Source organism: Leucoraja erinacea, unplaced genomic scaffold (genome assembly GCF_028641065.1).
Source record: "Leucoraja erinacea ecotype New England unplaced genomic scaffold, Leri_hhj_1 Leri_1606S, whole genome shotgun sequence".
NCBI classification, from domain to species: domain Eukaryota; kingdom Metazoa; phylum Chordata; class Chondrichthyes; order Rajiformes; family Rajidae; genus Leucoraja; species Leucoraja erinaceus.
In genome coordinates, this window is record NW_026575898.1 from 7,501 (window position 1) to 26,294 (window position 18,794).

An 18,794-nucleotide genomic window follows, 5' to 3' on the forward strand; every position below is an offset into this window, starting at 1 on the left:
GAGAATGGGGTTTAGGAGGAAGAGATAGATCAGCCATGATTGAATGGCAGAGTAGGTTTAATGAGCCGAATGGCCTAATTTCTCCCATCTCTTATGATATGCTGGGAATGTAGTTAGTTTGGTTTGGAGATACAGAGTGGAAACAGGCCCTTCGGCCCCACCAGGTCCGTACCGACCAGCGATCCCCGCACACTAACACTATCCTACACACACACACACTAGAGGCAATTTTTGGCCTCATCAGCAACAACGATGAGCTGGCCTACAGGGAGGAGGTCCAGCACTTAGCAGCATGGTGCGCTGACAACACCCTCTGACCTTAACTCCAAGAAGACCAAGGAGCTCATTGTAGACTTCAGGAAGTCCAGAGGCGGCACGCACACCCCCATCCACATTAACGGGACGGAGGTGGAACGTGTTTCTAGCTTCAGGTTCCTGGGAGTCAACATCTCCGATGACCTCTCTTGGACCCACAATACCTCTACTCTGATCAAGAAGGCTCATCAGCGTCTCTTCTTCTTCCTGAGGAGACTGAAGAAGGTCCATCTGTCTCCTCAGATCCTGGTGAACTTCTACCGCTGCACCATCGAGAGCATCCTTACCAACTGCATCACAGTATGGTACGGCAACTGCTCTGTCTCCGACCGGAAGGCATTGCAGGGGGTGGTGAAAAATTGCCCAAGCGCATCACCGGTTCCCACGTCTCCCCTCCATTGAGTCCTGTCCAAAGCAAGCGCTGTCTGCGGAGGGCGCTCAGCATCGCCAAGGACTGCTCTCACCCCAACCATGGACTGGTTACCCTCCTACCATCCGGGAGGCGCTACAGGTCTCTCCGTTGCCGAACCAGCAGGTCGAGGAACAGCTTCTTCCCGGCGGCTGTCACTCTACTCAACAACGTACCTCGGTGACTGCCAATCACCACCCCCCCCCCCCCCCCCCCCCCCCCCCCCCCCCCCCCCCCCCCCCCCCCCCCCCCCCCCCCCCCCCCCCCCCCCCCCCCCCCCCCCCCCCCCCACACTTATTATTATTTATTCAAATCGTTTGCTATGTCGCTCTTCAAGGGAGATGCTAAACGCATTTCGTTGTCTCTGTACTGTACACTGACAATGACAATTAAAATTGAATCTGAATTTACATTTATACCAAGGCAATTAACCCGCACGTCTTTGGAGTGTGGGAGGAAACCGGGGATCCCGTAGAAAACCCACGCAGGTCACGGGGAGAACGTGCAAACTCCGTACAGACAGCACCCGTAGTTGAGATCGAACCCTGGTCTACTGGCACTGTGGGGCAGCAGCTCTACCTGCTGCACCACCCTTGATGATAGAAACATAGAAAATAGGTGCAGGAGGAGGCCATTCGGCCCTTCGAGCCAGCACCGTTCGCCATTCATTGTGATCATGGCTGATCGTCCCCAATCAATAACCCGTGCCTGCCTTCTCCCCATATCCCTCGACTCCACCAGCCCCTAGAGCTCTATCTAACTCTCTCTTAAATCCATCCAGTGACTTGGCCTCCACTGTGCCCTCTGTGTCAGGGAATTCCACAAATTCACACAACTCTCTGGGCGGAAAAGTTTTTCTCACCTCAGTCTTAAATGACCTCCCCTTTGAGGGATAAGCAGGGCCGGATTTAGATGAGGAGAGGCCCTAAGCTATTTCACTTGTGAGGCCCCCCCACCCTCCCCGCCAGTCCCTGGTGGGTAGTCAGGGGGTAGGGAGGTATGAAGAATGGTCTGTGTGTGGGGAAACGCTGGAATCTGCAGTGTGGAAACTTCAGGCCCGGCGCTGAGTCCAGGCTGCAGGTAAGGTGACGGTTGCGGGCTGATGGAGGGTGGTGCAGTAGCCAGGGTCAGCGGGCAAAGAGTAGGAGGTCCCGGTGGGCGGATGGTTGGTGGGGAGGCGAGGTTTGACGGGTCCGGTGGGGCAGCGAGTTGAGTAGGGCCCCCCCCCCCCTAGATCTCGAGGCCCTAAGCATAAGCTTGTCTACCTTATATGTAAATTCGGCCCTGGGGATATGGATTTACGAGCAGGCAGATGTGATCAATCTTGGACCCAAGCAGTCGTTCCAGGTGCGACAGAGGTTCACCTGCGTCTCCTCCAACCTCGTCTACTGCATCCGCTGCTCTAGATGTCAGCTGATTTACATCGGGGAGACTAAGCGGAGGTTGGGCGATCGTTTCGCCGAACACCTTCGCTCACAGTCCGCAATAACCAACCTGAACTCCCGGTGGCTCAGCACTTCAACTCCCCCTCCCATTCCCAATCCGACCGCTCTGTCCTGGGTCTCCTCCATGGCCAGAGTGAGCAACACCGGAAATTGGAGGAACAGCACCTCATATTCCGCCTGGGTTGCTTGCGTCCTGATGGCATTAACGTTGAATTCTCCCAATTTTGCTAGCCCTTGCTGTCTCCTCCCCCTCCTTAGCCCTCGAGCTGTCTCCTCCCATCCCCCCGCCCTCGGGCTCCTCCACCTCCCTTTTTCCTTCCTTCTTCCCACCCCCCATCAGTCTGAAGAAGGGTTTCGGCCCAAAACATCGCCCATTTCCTTTGCTCCATAGATGCTGCTGCACCCGCTGAGTTTCTCCAGCAATTTTGTGTACCTATGATCAATCTTACTAGGGTGTCGTGTCTAGCACGGACATGGTGGGCCGAAGGGCCTGTTCCTGTGCTGCATTTCACACAAAAGACTCCAGATCTCATTTCAAAATTCTGCTTTCACAATTGGCTTTTAATTCAAACACAAGGTTTTGAAATTAAAAAATGTGGAAAAATACGAAAAATGTTTCAAAAATACCTCGAGGCCAAAAGGCAGACATTCAGTTAACGACTAAAAGGTAATCCGGAGACAGCTGTAAAAATGGCAGAGGTTAGAACGCGCGCGTGTTCCTCAAAGGTGGATTTTGGCAACTCACACTGGCAGGCAGGGAGGGGCTGGGACAATGAGATCAGCTTGAGACGTCGTTTTACAAGCTACAGGTCAAAGTCAAATCTGGGTTTACGGACTAAAAGAATCCCGCAAAATGGCCGCTGGCAGCATCTCAGGAGAGAACAGTTAACGTTTCAGGATCCATTCAATCCAAGGATGACTTAAACTGAAACTAGGGGGGGGGCTGGAGTCGGACCAGGAGACTTTGGTCAGCGGGTGCAGGAAGGGATGTCTTTATACTTTAGATACAGCGCGGAAACAGGCCCTTGGGCCCATCTAGTCCGTGCCGACCTGCGATCACCCTGTATACTAGTTTAGACTAGAGATACAGCAGGGAAACAGGCCCTTGGGCCCACCAAGCCCGTGCCGACCTGCGATCACCCCGTATACTAGTTTAGACTAGAGACACAGCAGGAAAACAGGCCCTTCGGCCCACCTAGTCCATGCCGACCTGCGATCACCCCGTATACTAGTTTAGACTAGAGATACAGCGCGGAAACAGGCCCTTCTGCCCACGACCACCAGCGATCTCCCCGTACATATGCGTTGTCCCACATATTAGGGGCAATTTGCATTTACCGAAGCCAATTAACCCACAAACTTGTACGTTTTATTTGTCTTATGATTGTCACGTGTGCTGAAGAACGTTTTTTTTCTGCGTGCTATCCAGTCAAAGACTATTCCTTCCCCCGTTGCTGTGCAGAGCGACTCATGACCATCTTGGACAGCATGGATGAGTTGGGCCGAAGGGCCTGTTTGTACGACTACCTTGGTCAGCATGGGTTAGGTCGAGCCAAAGGGGGTAGTATCTATGCTATGTGTCTATCTCAGCTGGACAAAAATGCTGGAGAAACTCAGCGGGTGAGGCAGCATCTATGGAGCGAAGGAATGGGTCTCGACCCGAAACGTCGCCCATCCCTTCTCTCCATAGATGCTGCCTCACCCGCTGAGTTCCTCCAGCATTTTTTGCCCACCTTCGATTGTTCCAGCATCTGCAGTTCCTTCTTGAACACTACGACCATCGAGGGCAGCATGGAACAAGATGGGCCGAAGGGCCCCCTTTCCTTGCAGCTTGCAGCATGCATGACTATTTTGGTCGGCGAGGAACAAGATGGGCCAAAGGGCCCCCGTTTCCGTGCTGGATGACTCTATGACCATCTTAAAGTCGGCAGGGACAAATCGCACCGTCTCCGTGTTGCCTTGACAACCCCCAAGTTCTAATCCCAAGCGGGATTTTAATGTCATCTTATGAGCAGAACCGCTCCTGAATTCCAGCTCACTTCAGATCTCACCTCAATAGACAATAGGTGCAGGAGTAGGCCATTCGGCCCTTCGAGCCAGCAACTTTCCCTCCATTGTAAAGATGGTGACCGTATCAAGGCGATGAGAGGGGGGTTGGGGCCTACTTTGGCTAGCGGTGGGTAGCTTGAGCCAAAGGGGGGGGCCATTTTCTGGGCTATACGACCCAATATGCCCATCGAGGTGGGCATGGAACAAGTTGGGCCAAAGGGGGGCCATTTTCTGGGCTAGACGACCCAATATGACCATCGAGGTGGGCATGGAACAAATTGGGCCAAAGGGAGGCCAATTTTCTGGGCTATTTGACTCCATTTGGCCATCGAGGTGGGCATTGTAGATTAATGTCACTCATACTGTGACTCCCCACCGTGGCTCTGTCTACAAGTTTAATAAAAAAGCTCTCTTCCTCTCTCTCCCTTGATGTGCTGTACATTGAAATGAAGTTACCTACGCCGAATTGCTAATAAGAGACTTTGGATTCCGGTCACTTTGTGTGAGGCGCAGTCAATTCAACATGAAGGTGTCTGAAGTTGGGATATGAACCTGACTCGGTATGGGTGACACTAATCGACAGGCACGGAACAGGGTGGGCCTAAGGCGGCCATTTTCTGTGCTCTGTGACTCTATTTGGCCATTGGAGTGGGCAAGAACAAGTTGGGCCTAAGGCGGCCATTTTATGTGCTCTGTGACTATTTGGCCATCAGAGTGGGCATGGAACATTGGGCCTAAGGCGGCCATTTTCTGTGTTCTGTGACTCTATTTGGCCATTGGAGTGGGCAAGAACAAGTTGGGCCTATGGCGGCCATTTTCTGTGCTCTGTGTCTCTATTTGGTCATCGGAGTGGTCATGGAACATTGGGACTATGGCGGCCATTTTCTAGGCTCTGTGACTCTATTTGGCCATCGAGAGGGGCCAAGGAGATTGAGAAACCGCTGAGGGCCCGGGCAGGGAGGAGGAGAGAAACACAGCGAGAATACGAGCGGAGGAAAAAATAAATTGGCGTTTTGTTAAAAGAGGTGGAATGTGAACGTGCGTGAAAGATGGTCGGCCCTCTCTCCCCCCCTCACGCGACGAAGGGGAACTTGAGCACCAGCCCCTCTCCCGCGGCCAGTTTGATGTCGTGGAGATCGATCTCGTGGTTGGGCCTGGTGCCCAGCGAGCTGACCTCCACTGTGGCTTTGGCCGGCATGTCGGCTAGGCCGGCCATGGAGGTGGTGGCGGGCTCCTGGCCGAAGTTGAGGAGCACCAGGAAACGATCGCTCTGGTCCCAGGAACGCACGTAGGCCAGCACGCCGTCCGCCAGGAGCACTGAGTAGGCCTCTCCGAACTGCAGGGAGCGCTCCTTCACCTTCAGCAGGCCCAGCTTCTTGAACAGGGACAGGCGCGAGGTCCCATCCGCCTTCTGGCCCTGAGGGTGGGGGGGGGAACAAATATAAAACACACCACGTCACGAATAGGACGTACATGGTAAATGGTAGGGAATTGAAGAATGTAGGTGAACAGAGGGATCTGGGAACAACTGTGCACAGTTCCCTGAAAGTGGAATCTCATGTAGATAGGGTGGTAAAGAAAGCTTTCGGTGTGCTGGCCTTTATAAATCAGAGCATTGAGTATAGAAGTTGGGATGTAATGTTAAAATTGTACAAGGCATTGGTGAGGCCAATTCTGGAGTATGGTGTACAATTTTGGTCGCCTAATTATAGGAAGGATGTCAACAAAATAGAGAGAGTACAGAGGAGATTTACTAGAATGTTGCCTGGGTTTCAGCAACTAAGTTACAGAGAAAGGTTGAACAAGTTAGGGCTTTATTCTTTGGAGCGCAGAAGGTTAAGGGGGGACTTGATAGAGGTTTTTAAAATGATGAGAGGGATAGACAGAGTTGACGTGGAAAAGCTTTTCCCACTGAGAGTAGGGAAGATTCAAACAAGGGGACATGACATGAGAATTAAGGGACTGAAGTTTAGGGGTAACATGAGGTGGAACTTCTTTACTCAGAGAGTGGTAGCTGTGTGGAATGAGCTTCCAGTGAAGGTGGTGGAGGCAGGTTCGTTTTTATCATTTAAAAATAAATTGGATAGTTATATGGACGGGAAGGGAATGGAGGGTTATGGTCTGAGCGCAGGTATATGGGACTAGGGGAGATTATGTGTTCGGCACGGACTAGAAGGGTCGAGATGGCCTGTTTCCGTGCTGTAATTGTTATATGGTTATATGGAGTCTGTGCCAACAACTCCACCCGATAACTGTCTGCCGCAACAATCCCAGGAATACAGGGTCTGGGTGAGGCCGTGGACTATTTTCTGAATGGGGAGAGAATCCAGAAATCGGAGGGGCTAAGGGACTTGGGAGCGCTGGTGCAGGATTCCCAAACAGTTAATCTACAAGTCGAATCAGTGGTAAGGAAGGTAAACTCAATGCTAGCATTTATTTCGAGAGGACTCGAATACAAAAACAGGGTTGTAACGCTGAGGCTCTATACGGAGCTGGACTAGACTAGGCCGCATTTGGAACATTGTGAGCAGTTTTGGGCCCCGTAGCCCCAGATGCAGTATAATGTGGATAAATGTGAGGTTATCCATTTGGTGGCAAAAACAGGAAAGCAGACTATTATCTAAATGGTGGCCGACTAGGAAAAGGGGAGATGCAACAAGACCTGGGTGTCATGGTACACCAGTCATTGAAAGTAGGCATGCAGGTGCAGCAGGCAGTGAAGAAAGCGAATGGTATGTTAACATTCATAGCAATAGGATTTGAGTATAGGAGCAGGGAGGTTCTACTGCAGTTGTACAGGGTCTTGGTGAGACCACACCTGGAGTATTGCGTACAGTTTTGGTCTCCAAATCTGAGGAAGGACATTATTGCCATAGAGGGAGTGCAGAGATGGTTCACCAGACTGATTCCTGGGATGTCACAGCTGTCTTATGAAGAAAGACTGGATAGACTTGGTTTATACTCTCTAGAATTTAGGAGATTGAGAGGGGATCTTATAGAAACTTACAAAATTCTTAAGGGGTCGACAGGCTAGATGCAGGAAGATTGTTCCCGATGTTGGGGAAGTCCAGGACAAGGGGTCACAGCTTAAGGATAAGGGGGAAATCCTTTAAAAACCGAGATGAGAAGAACTTTTTTTCACACAGAGAGTGGTGAATCTCTGGAAATCTCTGCCACAGAGGGTAGTGGAGGCCACAGTTCATTGGCTATATTTAAGAGGGAGTTAGATGTGGCCCTTGTGGCTAAGGGGATCAGGGGGTATGGAGAGAAGGCAGGTGCGGGATACTGAGTTGGATGATCAGCCATGATCATATTGAATGGCGGTGCAGGCTCGAAGGACCGAATGGCCTACTCCTGCACCTATTTTCTATGTTTCTAATGAGTTAGTTAACATGCGATTAGTGTTTGACTGAGCTCGCTGGAGTTTTGAAGGATTCGATGCTGAGAGAATGGAGCGGCTGGGCTTGTACACTCTGGAGTTTAGAAGGATGAGAGGGAATCTCATTGAAACATATCAGATTATTAAGGGTTCAGGGGGGGTGGGAGACTGCAACCTTCACGTGGTCCGTCCTGTTTCGACGAATGCAATCAACCCGGCGTGCACAATCAAATAAGATCAAATCGAACAAGTTGTCCTACAACTTTAGTCTGTGCATGCCATACGCAATAAGAAGATTAAGGGTTTGGACACGCTAGAGGCAGGAAACATGTTCCCGATGTTGGGGGAGTCCAGAACCAGAGGCCACACACACACACACACACACAGTTTAAGAATAAGGGGTCGGCCATTTAGAACGGAGACGAGGAAACACTTTTTCTCACAGGCGAGTTGTGAATCTGTGGAATTCTCTGCCACAGAGGCCGGTTCTCTGGATACTTTCAAGAGAGAGCTAGATAGGGCTCTTAAAGATAGCGGAGTCAGGGGAGGAGGCAGGAACGGGGTACTGATTGGGGATGATCTTGTGGCTAAAGGGATCAGGGGGTATGGAGAGAAGGCAGGTACAGGATACTGAGTTGGATGATCATATTGAATGGCGGTGCAGGCTCGAAGGGCTGAATGGCGTCTACTCCTGCACCGATAGTCTATTGTTTAGATTAGAGACACAGCACGGAAACAGGCCATTACATGCTGTATCTCTAATCTAAACTAGTGTACGGGGAGATCACTGGTCGGCGCGGACTCGGTGGGTCGAGATGGTACGCTAGGGAACATCACGGCACGACGCTCTCCACATCTCCACATCTCTCTCTCTCTCTCTATCTATGCCCGACAGACACACTCACCTCCACAGTCTCGTTCAGGCTGGGTTTGCCCATGTTAAAGCTTTTAGAGGTGAAGCCGGCATTCTCCGACGAGTTCCACATCATCCAGGGATCCTGGTTGGGCTGCAGGGACAGAGGGAGAGGGAGAGGGGGCTCAGAGATCCATCAATCAATGCAGTATTGCCACCTGTACTTGGTACAGCGAGATTCTTCATTTGTAAGTGCTAGGAGCAGAATTAGGCCATTCAGCCCATCAGGTGTGGATGATCAGCCATGATCACGTTGAAGGGCGGTGCTGGCTGGAAGGGCCGAATGGCCTACTCCTTCCTGCACCTATTGTCTATTGAGAATGATTCCAGGAACGAGTGGGTTAGCGTATGATGAGCTATGGGAGAGTCTAGGACCAGGCGTTCCTTTAGGAAGGAGATGAGGAATTTCTTTAGTCAGAGGGTGGTGAATCTGTGGAATTCATTGCCACATGAGGCTGTGGAGGCCACAAGTCAGTGGATATATTTTAAGGCAGAGATAGATAGATAGATTCTTGTTTACGAAGGAACTGCAGATGCTGGAAAAATAGAAGGTAGATAAAAATGCTGGAGAAACTCAGCGGGTGAGGCAGCATCTATGGAGCGAAGGAATAGGTGACGTTTCGGGCCGTTATAGTGAAAGGCCCGGATAGAGTGGATGTGGAGAGGATGTTTCCACTAGTGGGAGAGTCTAGGACCAGAGATCACAGCCTCGGAATTAGAGAACGTTCCTTTAGAAAGGAGAAATGTTAGCATTCATAGCAAAAGGATTTGAGTATAGGAGCAGGGAGGTTCTACTGCAGTTGTACAGGGTCTTGATGAGACCACACCTGGAGTATTGCATACAGTTTTGGTCTCCTAATCTGAGGAAAGACATTCTTGCCGTAGAGGGAGTACAGAGAAGGTTCACCAGACTGATTCCTGGGATGGCAGGACTTTCATATGAAGAAAGACTGGATAGACTCGGCTTGTACTCGCTAGAATTTAGAAGATTGAGGGGGATCTTATAGAAACTTACAAAATAATTAAGGGGTTGGACAGGCTAGATGCAGGAAGATTGTTCCTGATGTTGGGGAAGTCCAGAACAAGGGGTCATAGTTTAAGGATAAGGGGGAATTCTTTTAGGACCGAGATGAGGAAAACCTTTTTCACACAGAGAGTGGTGAATCTGTGGAATTCTCTCCCGCAGAAGGTAGTTGAGGCCACACAGTTCATTGGCTATATTTAAGAGGGAGTTAGATGTGGCCCTTGTGGCTAAAGGGAACAGGGGGTATGGAGAGAAGGCAGGGACGGGATACTGAGTTGGATGATCAGCCATGATCATATCGAATGGCGGTGCAGGCTCGAAGGGCCGAATAGCCTCTACTCCTGCACCTATTTTCTATGTTTCTATGAGATGAGGAGGAATTTCTTTCGACAGAGGGTGGTGAATCTGTGGGATTCACTGCTGCTGCTGGCCTTGCCTGGGGCAGCGTGAGGTGTGGATGGAGTCAATGGAAGGGAGGTTCGATTGTGTGATGGGAGAGGGGAGTAGAGGGGGTGAGCGGGTGGGGAGGGGAGGGGAGTGGGGTACATACCATTGCAGGCTGCAGCCCAATCTCATCGCCGTAGTAGATGAATGGGGTGCCGGGGAGAGTGTAGAGCATCACCGGCAGCAGGCCGGCCAGGTTCGAGTCCAAGCTCGCCATGTGGTACGATCCTCCCATCTGCAATCGGTTCAAAGGGCGGTTCAGTTTATTCTCCCGCGATCGTTTCGCCGAACACGCCCGCCTCACCCTACCCGAGCACTTCAACTCCCCCTCCCATTCCCACACTGACCTAGGGGGTATGGAGAGAAGGCAGGTACGGGATACTGAGTTGGATGATCAGCCATGATCATATTGAATGGCGAATGGTGCAGGCTCGAAGGGCCGAATGGCCTCTACTCCTGCACCTATTGTCTATGTTTCTATGACCTTTCTGTCCTGGGCCTCCTCCACTGTCAGAGTGAGGCCCAGCGCAAATTGGCGGAGCAGCGCCTCATATTTTACCTCCCAGCGGTATGAACATGGACGTCTACATATAGCCCTTGCTTTCCCTCTCTCTCCCCACCCCCCTCCCCTTCCCAGTTCTCCCACCATTTTATCTCTGTCCAACCCACTTCCCTGAGGAGTCTCGACCCGAAACGTCGCCCATTCCTTCTCTCCACGCCAACGCGAGGGGGGGGTGGGGGTTTTTGGTCACCTACCCCCCAGCAGGGCCAGGATTTGCCGATGCCCGTGATGTAGGCGTCCAGGCTCCTCCAGACGGAGCTAGACGAGAGCGGCGGTGGGGCCTCGAGGACGTGGCGCAGGTACCCGCTGGACAACAGGTCGGCGTCCGAGATGTTCTGCTGCCGGACGATCTCCTGCAGCTCGGTCACTCCCGTGGCCCCGATGAGGACCCTGGAGGTGGGAGCAAAGGTCAGAGGCCGGCACAGGAGACGGGCGCAAAGGTCAGAGGTCGGCGCAGGAGACGGGCGCAAAGGTCAGAGGTCGGCGCAGGAGACGGGAGCAAAGGTCAGAGATCGGCGCAGGAGACGGGAGCAAAGGTTAGAGGTCAGCGCAGGAGCAAAGATCAGAGGTCGGTGCGGTACACAAGAGCAAAGGTCAGCGCAGGAGATGGGAGAAAAGGTTAAAGGTCGGCACAGGAGACGGGAGCAAAGGTTAGAGGTCAGCGCAGGAGCAAAGATCAGAGGTCGGTGCGGTACACAAGAGCAAAGGTCAGCGCAGGAGATGGGAGCAAAGGTCAGAGGTCGGCGCTGGAGACGGGAGCAAAGGTCAGAGATCGGCACAGGAGCAAAGATCAGAGGTCGGTGCGGGAGACAAGAGCAAAGGTCAGCGCAGGAGATGGGAGCAAAGGTCAGAGGTTGGTGCTGGAGACGGGAGCAAAGGTCAGAGTTCGGCACAGGAGACGGGAGCAAAGGTCAGCAGGTCGTCGCTGGAGGGAAGGCGAAGGAAGGAACTGCAGATGCTGGTTTACACGGAGAAACAGACACTAAATGCTGGAGTAACTCAGCGGGACAGGCAGCATCTCTGGAGAGAAGGAACGGGCGACGTTTCGGGTCGAGACCCTTCTTCAGAATGATGTCAGGGGAGAGGGAAACGGGAGATGTGGAGGGCGACGTCGAGGGATGGAGAACAAAAGAACGAAAGATGTGCTTTTAAAAAAAAGTTAGGATGATAAAGGAAAGGGGCCATTGTTAGCGGTGGGCTGGGGTGAAGACAAGTTGCAGACAATGAAACTCAACACGACGCCTTTGAAGCTGGTACAACGACTTGGATGGGGGAGGGACGGGACGGAGAGAGAGGGTTACTTGTAGTTAGAGAGATCGTGAATCATACAGAGAGTGGTGAATCTCTGGAACTCTCTGCCACAGAGGGTAGTCGAGGCCACAGTTCATTGGCTATATTTAAGAGGGAGTTAGATGTGGCCCTTGTGGCTAGGGGGATCAGGGGGTATGGAGAGAAGGCAGGTACGGGATACTGAGTTGGATGATCAGCCATGATCATATTGAATGGCGGTGCAGGCTCGAAGGGCCGAATGGCCTACTCCTGCACCTAGTTTCTATGTTTCTATACCGCTGGGTTGTAGGCTGATTAAGCGGAGTATGAAGGAGAGCAAATACATCGCAGGCTAGCAAGGGCGGGTGGTTAGCGGGTGCACAAGTTAGGCGTTACAGAACCACACAAACAATACGAGATGGAGAGCTGGATCTGAGGCTTTTGTTGCGTGCTAACTAGCCTTGCAAGAAGAGTCTCGACCCGAAACGTCGCCTATTCCTTTCTCTCCAGAGATGCTGCCTGACCCACAAATTCACAAGTTCTGAGGGGCAGAATTAGGCCATTCGGCCCATCCAGTCTACTCTATCCACAATCATGGCTGATCTCTGCCTCCAAACCCAATTTCATAGAAACATAGAAAATAGGTGCAGGAGTAGAGGCCATTCGGCCCTTCGAGCCTGCACCGCCATTCAATATGATCAGGGCAGATCATCCAACTCAGTATCCTGTACCTGCCTTCTCTCCATACCCCCTGATCCCTTTAACCCCAAGGGCCACATCTAACTCCCTCTTAAATATAGCCAATGAACTGTGTGGCCTCAACTACCTTCTGTGGCAGAGAATTCCACAGATTCACCACTCTCTGTGTAAAAAATGATTTTCTCATCTCGGTCCTAAAAGATTTCCCTCTTATCCTTAAACTGTGTGACCCCTAGTTCTGGACTTCCCCAACATCATTTCGTTGTAATGCATTTCGTTGTCTCTGTACTGTACACTGACAATGACAATTAAAATTGAATCTGAATCTGATCGGGAATAATCTTCCTGCATCTAGCCTGTCCAACCCCTTAAGAATTTTGTAAGTTTCTATAAGATCCCCCCTCAATCTTCTGAATTGTGGCCTTAACTACCTTATGTGGCAGAGAATTCCACAGACTCACCACTCTCTGTGTGAAAAATGTTTTCCTGCCTTCTCCCCATAACCCCTGACACCAGTTCTTATCAAGAATTTGTCTATCGCTGCCATTAGGGGAAATTGGGCCATTCAGCCCATCAAGTCTACTCTGCCATTCAATCTTGGCTGATCTATCTCTCCCTCCTAACCCCATTCTCCTGCCTTCTCCCCATATCCTCTGACACCCGTACTAATCAAAAATCCATCTCTGCCGTAAAAATCTATCTATCTCTGCCTTACATATACTGACTAGGCCTCCACAGCGTTCTGTGGCAAATAATTCCACAGATTCACCACCCTCTGACTAAAGAAGTTTCTCCTCACCTCCCTTCTAAAAGAGCGTCCTTTAATTCCGAGGCTGTGCTCTCTAGTCCTAGACTCTCCCACCTGTGGAAACATCCTCTCCACATCCACTCTATCCGGGGCCTATCATTATTTGCTCTCACCTCTCCTTTGAGTCCGCAGAGTAGTTTCTCGTCAAGTTCTGCCACTCCAGGAACCGACTGGGAGTCTGCAAACACAAACAGTCCATCAGTCCCGCATGTCCGCTCCTCACCACCGGCCCCAAGCACACCAAAGGATATTAGAGAGAGATACAGCGCGAAAAAACAGGTCCCCCTGCACACCGAGCCCGCGCCAACCGGCAATCACACCACATTGAATGGCGGTGCAGGCTTGAAGGTCCGAATGGCCTATTCTTGCAACTATTTTCTATGTTTCTATGTGACCTATGTTTCTGTTTCTATGGGTGCTCCGGTTTCCTCCCACACACAAGGACGTGCGGGTTTGTAGGTTAATTGGCTTCGGTAAAAAAAAAATTTAAATCATCCCCAGTGTGCGTGTGCTGTGTGCGCGTGTGTATGTGTGTGCGCGCGTGTGTGTGTGTGTGTGTGTGTGCGTGCGCGTGTGTGTGTGCGTGTGTGCGTGTGTGTGTGCGTGCGGTGTGTGTGTGTGTGTGCGTGTGTGTGTGTGCGTGTGTGTGTGTGTGTGTGTGTGCGCGTGTGTGTCTGTGTGTGCGTGCATGTGTGTGTGCGTGCATGTGTTTGTGTGTGTGTGTGCATGCGTGCGTGTGTGTATGTGTGTGCGTGCGTGTGCGTGCGTATGTGTGTGTGCGCGTATGTGTATGTGTGTGTGTGTGTGCGCGTGTGTGTATGTGTGTGCGCGTGTGAGTGTGCGCATGTATGTGTGTGTGCGCGTATATGTGTGTGGGTGCGCGCGCGTATATGTGTGTGTGTGGTGTGTGTGTGTGTGTTGTGTGCGCGTGTGTGTGTGTGTGAGTGTGCGCATGTATGTGTGTGCGTGTGTGCGTGCGCGCGTGTGTGTGTGTAGGATAGCGGGGGGCAGTCGTGGTCGGCAGGGACTCAGTGGGCCAAAGGGGCCTTGTTTCCGCGCTGTCCCAAGGAGGTGGAGAGAGGGGGTTGGGTTGAGGGATACTCACAGAAGCGAGGACTTGCTCGATCCCTCCTAGCTGCAGCCCGTCCACGCCCTTCTGCAGCCAGAAATGAAACGCTTCCTTCTCCTGTGAGAGAAAACACACACACAGAGAGCCGTCACTTTGTGCAGTCACAATATACGGTGCACGGCAAAATGGCCGCTCGTCACAAGGTCATAGGCTTTAGTGGCAGGACATGTGGACGAGCTGGCAGGCATCGATGGACCATCTCGAAGACATGATCGGGCAGCTGGAGAGGGAGTGGGGAGTCCAGAACCAGGGGCCACAGTTTAAGAATAAGGGGTCGGCCATTTAGAACGGAGACGAGGAAACATTTTTTCCACACAGAGAGTGGTGAATCTGTGGAATTCTCTGCCTCAGAGGGCGGTGGAGGCCGGTACATTCAAGAGAGAGCTAGATAGGGCTCTTGAAGATAGCGGAGTCAGGGGATATGGGGAGAAGGCAGGAACTGATTGGGGATGATCAGCCATGATCACATTGAATGGCGGTCGGTGCTGGTTCGAAGGGCCGAATGGCCTATTCCTACATTTATTGCCTATCCTGGACACAGAATGCTGGAGTAACTCAGCGGGACAGGCAGCATCTCTGGAGGAGAAGGAAGGGGTGACATTGCCGGGTCGAGACCCTTGAGAGATGATGCAGAGTTACGCTGACATTTTTGTGTCCATCTTGTCTATGGTGAACAGCCAGGGTGCAGTGGCAAGCTGTGACCAGCAGGAAGTACCAGAGAGCACATGGCAACCATTCAGCTAAACGTTTCTACAGCTGCATGTAAAATGGCTGCTGGTGATTTGTAATAAAAACTGCACGTTAGCCAAGAAAATAGAAAAGCACAGCACAAGCACAGGCCACAATTTCCTTCAATCCCGACAACGGGTACTGTCTGTATGGAGTTTTTGCGCTCTCCAAAGACGTGGGGAGTCCAAAGTCCTCTTGAATGTATCCAGAGAACCGCCCTCTGAGGCAGAGAATTCCACAGATTGGCTGATCATCCACGCTCACTACCCCATTCCTGCCTTCTCCCCATATCCCGACTCCGCTATAGAAACATAGAAAATAGGTACAGGAGTAGGCCATTCGGCCCTTCGAGCCTGCACCGCCATTCAATATGATCATGGCTGATCATCCAACTCAGTATCCCGTACCTGCCTTCTCTCCATACCCCTTGATCCCTTTAGCCACAAGGGCCACATCTAACTCCCTCTTAAATATAGTCAATGAACTGGGCCTCAACTACCTTCTGCGAGAGAGAATTCCAGAGATTCACCACTCTCTGTGTGAAAAATATTTTCCTCATCTTGGTCCTAAAAGATTTCCCCCTTATCCTTAAACTGTGACCCCTTGTTCTGGACTTCCCCAACATCGGGAACAATCTTCCTGCATCTAGCCTGTCCAACCCCTTAAGAATTTTGTAAGTTTCTATAAGATCCCCCCTTAATCTTCTAAATTCTAGCGAGTACAAGCAGAGTCTATCCAGTCTTTCTTCATATGAAAGTCCTGACATCCCAGGAATCAGTCTGGTGAACCTTCTCTGTACTCCCTCTATGGCAAGAATGTCTTTCCTCAGATTAGGAGACCAAAACTGTACACAATACTCCAAGTGTGGTCTCACCAAGACCCTGTACAACTGCAGTAGAACCTCCCTGCTCCTATACTCAAATCCTTTTGCTATCTTTAAGAGCCCTATCTAGCTCTCCCTTGAAAGCATCCAGAGAACCGGCCTCCACCGCCCTCTGAGGCAGAGAATTCCACAGACTCACAACTCTCTGTGAGAAATAGTGTTTCCTCGTCTCCGTTCTAAATGGCCGACCCCTTATTCTTAAACTGTGTGTGTGTGTGTGGCCCCTGGTTCTGGACTCCCCCAACATCGGGAACATGTTTCCTGCCTCTAGCGTGTCCAAACCCTTAATAATCTTACATGTTTCAATGAGATCCCCTCATCCTTCTAAACTCCACAGAGTGTACAAGCCCAGCCGCTCCATTCTCTCAGCATATGACAGCCCCGCCATCCCGGGAAATAACCTTGTAAACCTACGCTGCACTCTGTCAATAGCAAGAGTTCAAGAGTACAAGGGTCAGGAAGTCTTACTGCAGCTTTGGGACTTTGGTCAGACTACATTTGGACTCGGAAACATTAGTTCGAGTCTAGTTTAAGGATTCAGCGTGGAAACAGGCCCTCCAGCCCACCGAATCCATGCCGGCCAGCGATCTTTAAGAGCCCTATCTAACTCTCTCTTGAAAGCATCCAGAGAACCGGCCTCCACTGCCCTCTGAGGCAGAGAATTCCACAGACTCACAACTCTCTGTGAGAAAAAGTGTTTCCTCGTCTCTGTTCTAAATGGCCGACCCCTTATTCTTAAACTGTGTGTGTGTGTGTGGCCCCTGGTTCTGGACTCCCCCAACATCGGGAACATGTTTTCCGCCTCTAGCGTGTCCAAACCCTTAATAATCTTGACAATTTACAATTGCACCAAGTCGATTAACCTACAAGTCTAGGAGTGTGGGAGGAAACCGGAGCGCCCGGAGAAAACCCACGCAGGTCACGGGGAGAAGGTACAAACTCCGTACGGAGGGGGCGCCCGTAGTCGGGATGGAACCCGGGTCTCTGGCGCTACTACCCGCTGCGCCACCGTACGGCAGGTCTGGGCTGCTCCACAAGGACGTACCCGCAACACGTCCTGGTCTCCGTCGGTCCCGTTGAAGTTAATCCCAAACCATTCCTGTTTTCCCAGGTAGTTGGGAGTCAAGTCCAGGATCACCTTGATGCCTGTTGGGATGGAGAGGGTGGAGGGGTGAATAGTGGAGAAAATGAGTGAGGCCTCTACCCCCCCCCCCCCACTCCCTCCCAATCCTGCCCTTTCTCTACTCTACCCCCACCCCTCCTCCTCCTCTCTCCTCCCCACTCCCCCCCTCTGTACCCCCCGCTATCCTCCTCCCTCTCTACCCCCCTCACCCTGCCCTGCCTTCCCCCCTCTCCCCCCCTCCCTCCCTCTATACCCTTCCCCTTCTCAATCCTCTTTCCTCCTCTCCACATCACCTTCCCCTCTCTCTCTTCACCCCCTCCTCCTCCTCTGCTCCACCTTCCCCTCCTCTCTCTCCACCTCCTCCTCTCCACTTCACCTTCTCCATCTCTCTCTCCACCTCCTCCTCTCTGCTCCACCTTCCCCCCCTCTCTCTCCACCTCCTCCTCTCTGCTCCACCTTCCCCTCCTCTCTCTCCACCTCCTCCTCTCTGCGCCACCTTCCCCTCCTCTCTCGCCCCCTCCTCCTCTCGCCTACACCTTCGCCACCTCCCTCTCCCTCTTCTCCTCTCTGCTCCACCTTCCCCTCCCTCCCTCTCCACCTCCTCCTCTCTCTGCCGTCACCTTCCCCTCCTCTCTCTCCACCTCCTCCTCTCTGCTCCACCTTCCCCTCCTCTCTGCTCCACCTTCCCCTCCTCTCTCTCCACCTCCTCCTCTCTGCTCCACCTTCCCCTCCTCTCTCTCCACCTCCTCCTCTCTGCTCCACCTTCCCCTCCTCTCTCTCCACCTCCTCCTCTCTGCGTCACCTTCCCCTCCTCTCTCTCCACCTCCTCCTCTCTGCTCCACCTTCCCCTCCTCTCTGCTCCACCTTCCCCTCCTCTCTCTCCACCTCCTCCTCTCTGCTCCACCTTCCCCTCCTCTCTCTCCACCTCCTCCTCTCTGCTCCACCTTCCCCTCCTCCCTCTCTCTGCTCCACCTTCCCCTCCTCCCTCTCTCCTCCTCCTCGGCCCCGTGGCAGAAGCGTTCACGTCGTGGGGCCTAAAGCTGGGAGTATCCTGAGCGAATTCTGCTGCCACTGCCGGCATCTATTGCAACCAGTGCTGGCTCGAAGGGCCGAGTGGCCTCCTCCTGCACTCTGTCGAACTTCTACAGGTGCACCGTAGAGAGAGCATGCTGGTCGGTTGCATTCGGCAACTTGAGCGCCCAGGAGCGGGAAAAGACTGCAAATGTAGTCAAACACTGCCAGTCCATCATCGGGCTCTTGACCTCCCTTCCATCGAGGGATCTATCACAGTCGCTGCCCGCAAAAGGGCCAGGGCAAGCCAGCAACCAAGGACCCACACAACATCATCCTGGCCACACACTCATCTCCCGCGCTAACGCTCCTTCAGGTAGAAGGTACAGGAAGGCCTGAAGACTTGCCACCGTCCAGGTTCAGTAATAGCTATCTCCCCACAGCTATCAGGCTATTTAAAACTCAACGGGGGGGAAACAAATTAAGAAAACATAGAAATAGGTAAAACTAGGTGCAGGATAGGTAGGCCATTCGGCTTCGCGCCTGCAGCTATTCAGTATGATCATGACGATCATCAAACTCAGTAGCAAGTCCTGCTTCTCT

The 18,794-nt window shown here is 52.2% G+C and overlaps 1 protein-coding gene across 1 annotated transcript; it reads right to left on the reverse strand.

Moving 5' to 3' along the window:
- Positions 1–2,709: 2,709 nt before the first annotated feature.
- LOC129716017 (4F2 cell-surface antigen heavy chain-like) lies at positions 2,710–17,257 on the reverse strand (the record flags this gene model as incomplete). The annotated part of the gene is made up of 7 exons (XM_055665891.1): positions 2,710–5,635; positions 8,503–8,604; positions 10,085–10,213; positions 10,735–10,930; positions 13,430–13,494; positions 14,422–14,502; positions 17,103–17,257. Coding segments are annotated over 7 exons (1,073 nt in total), but the record flags the coding sequence as incomplete, so codon positions are not given.
- Positions 17,258–18,794: the final 1,537 nt, after the last annotated feature.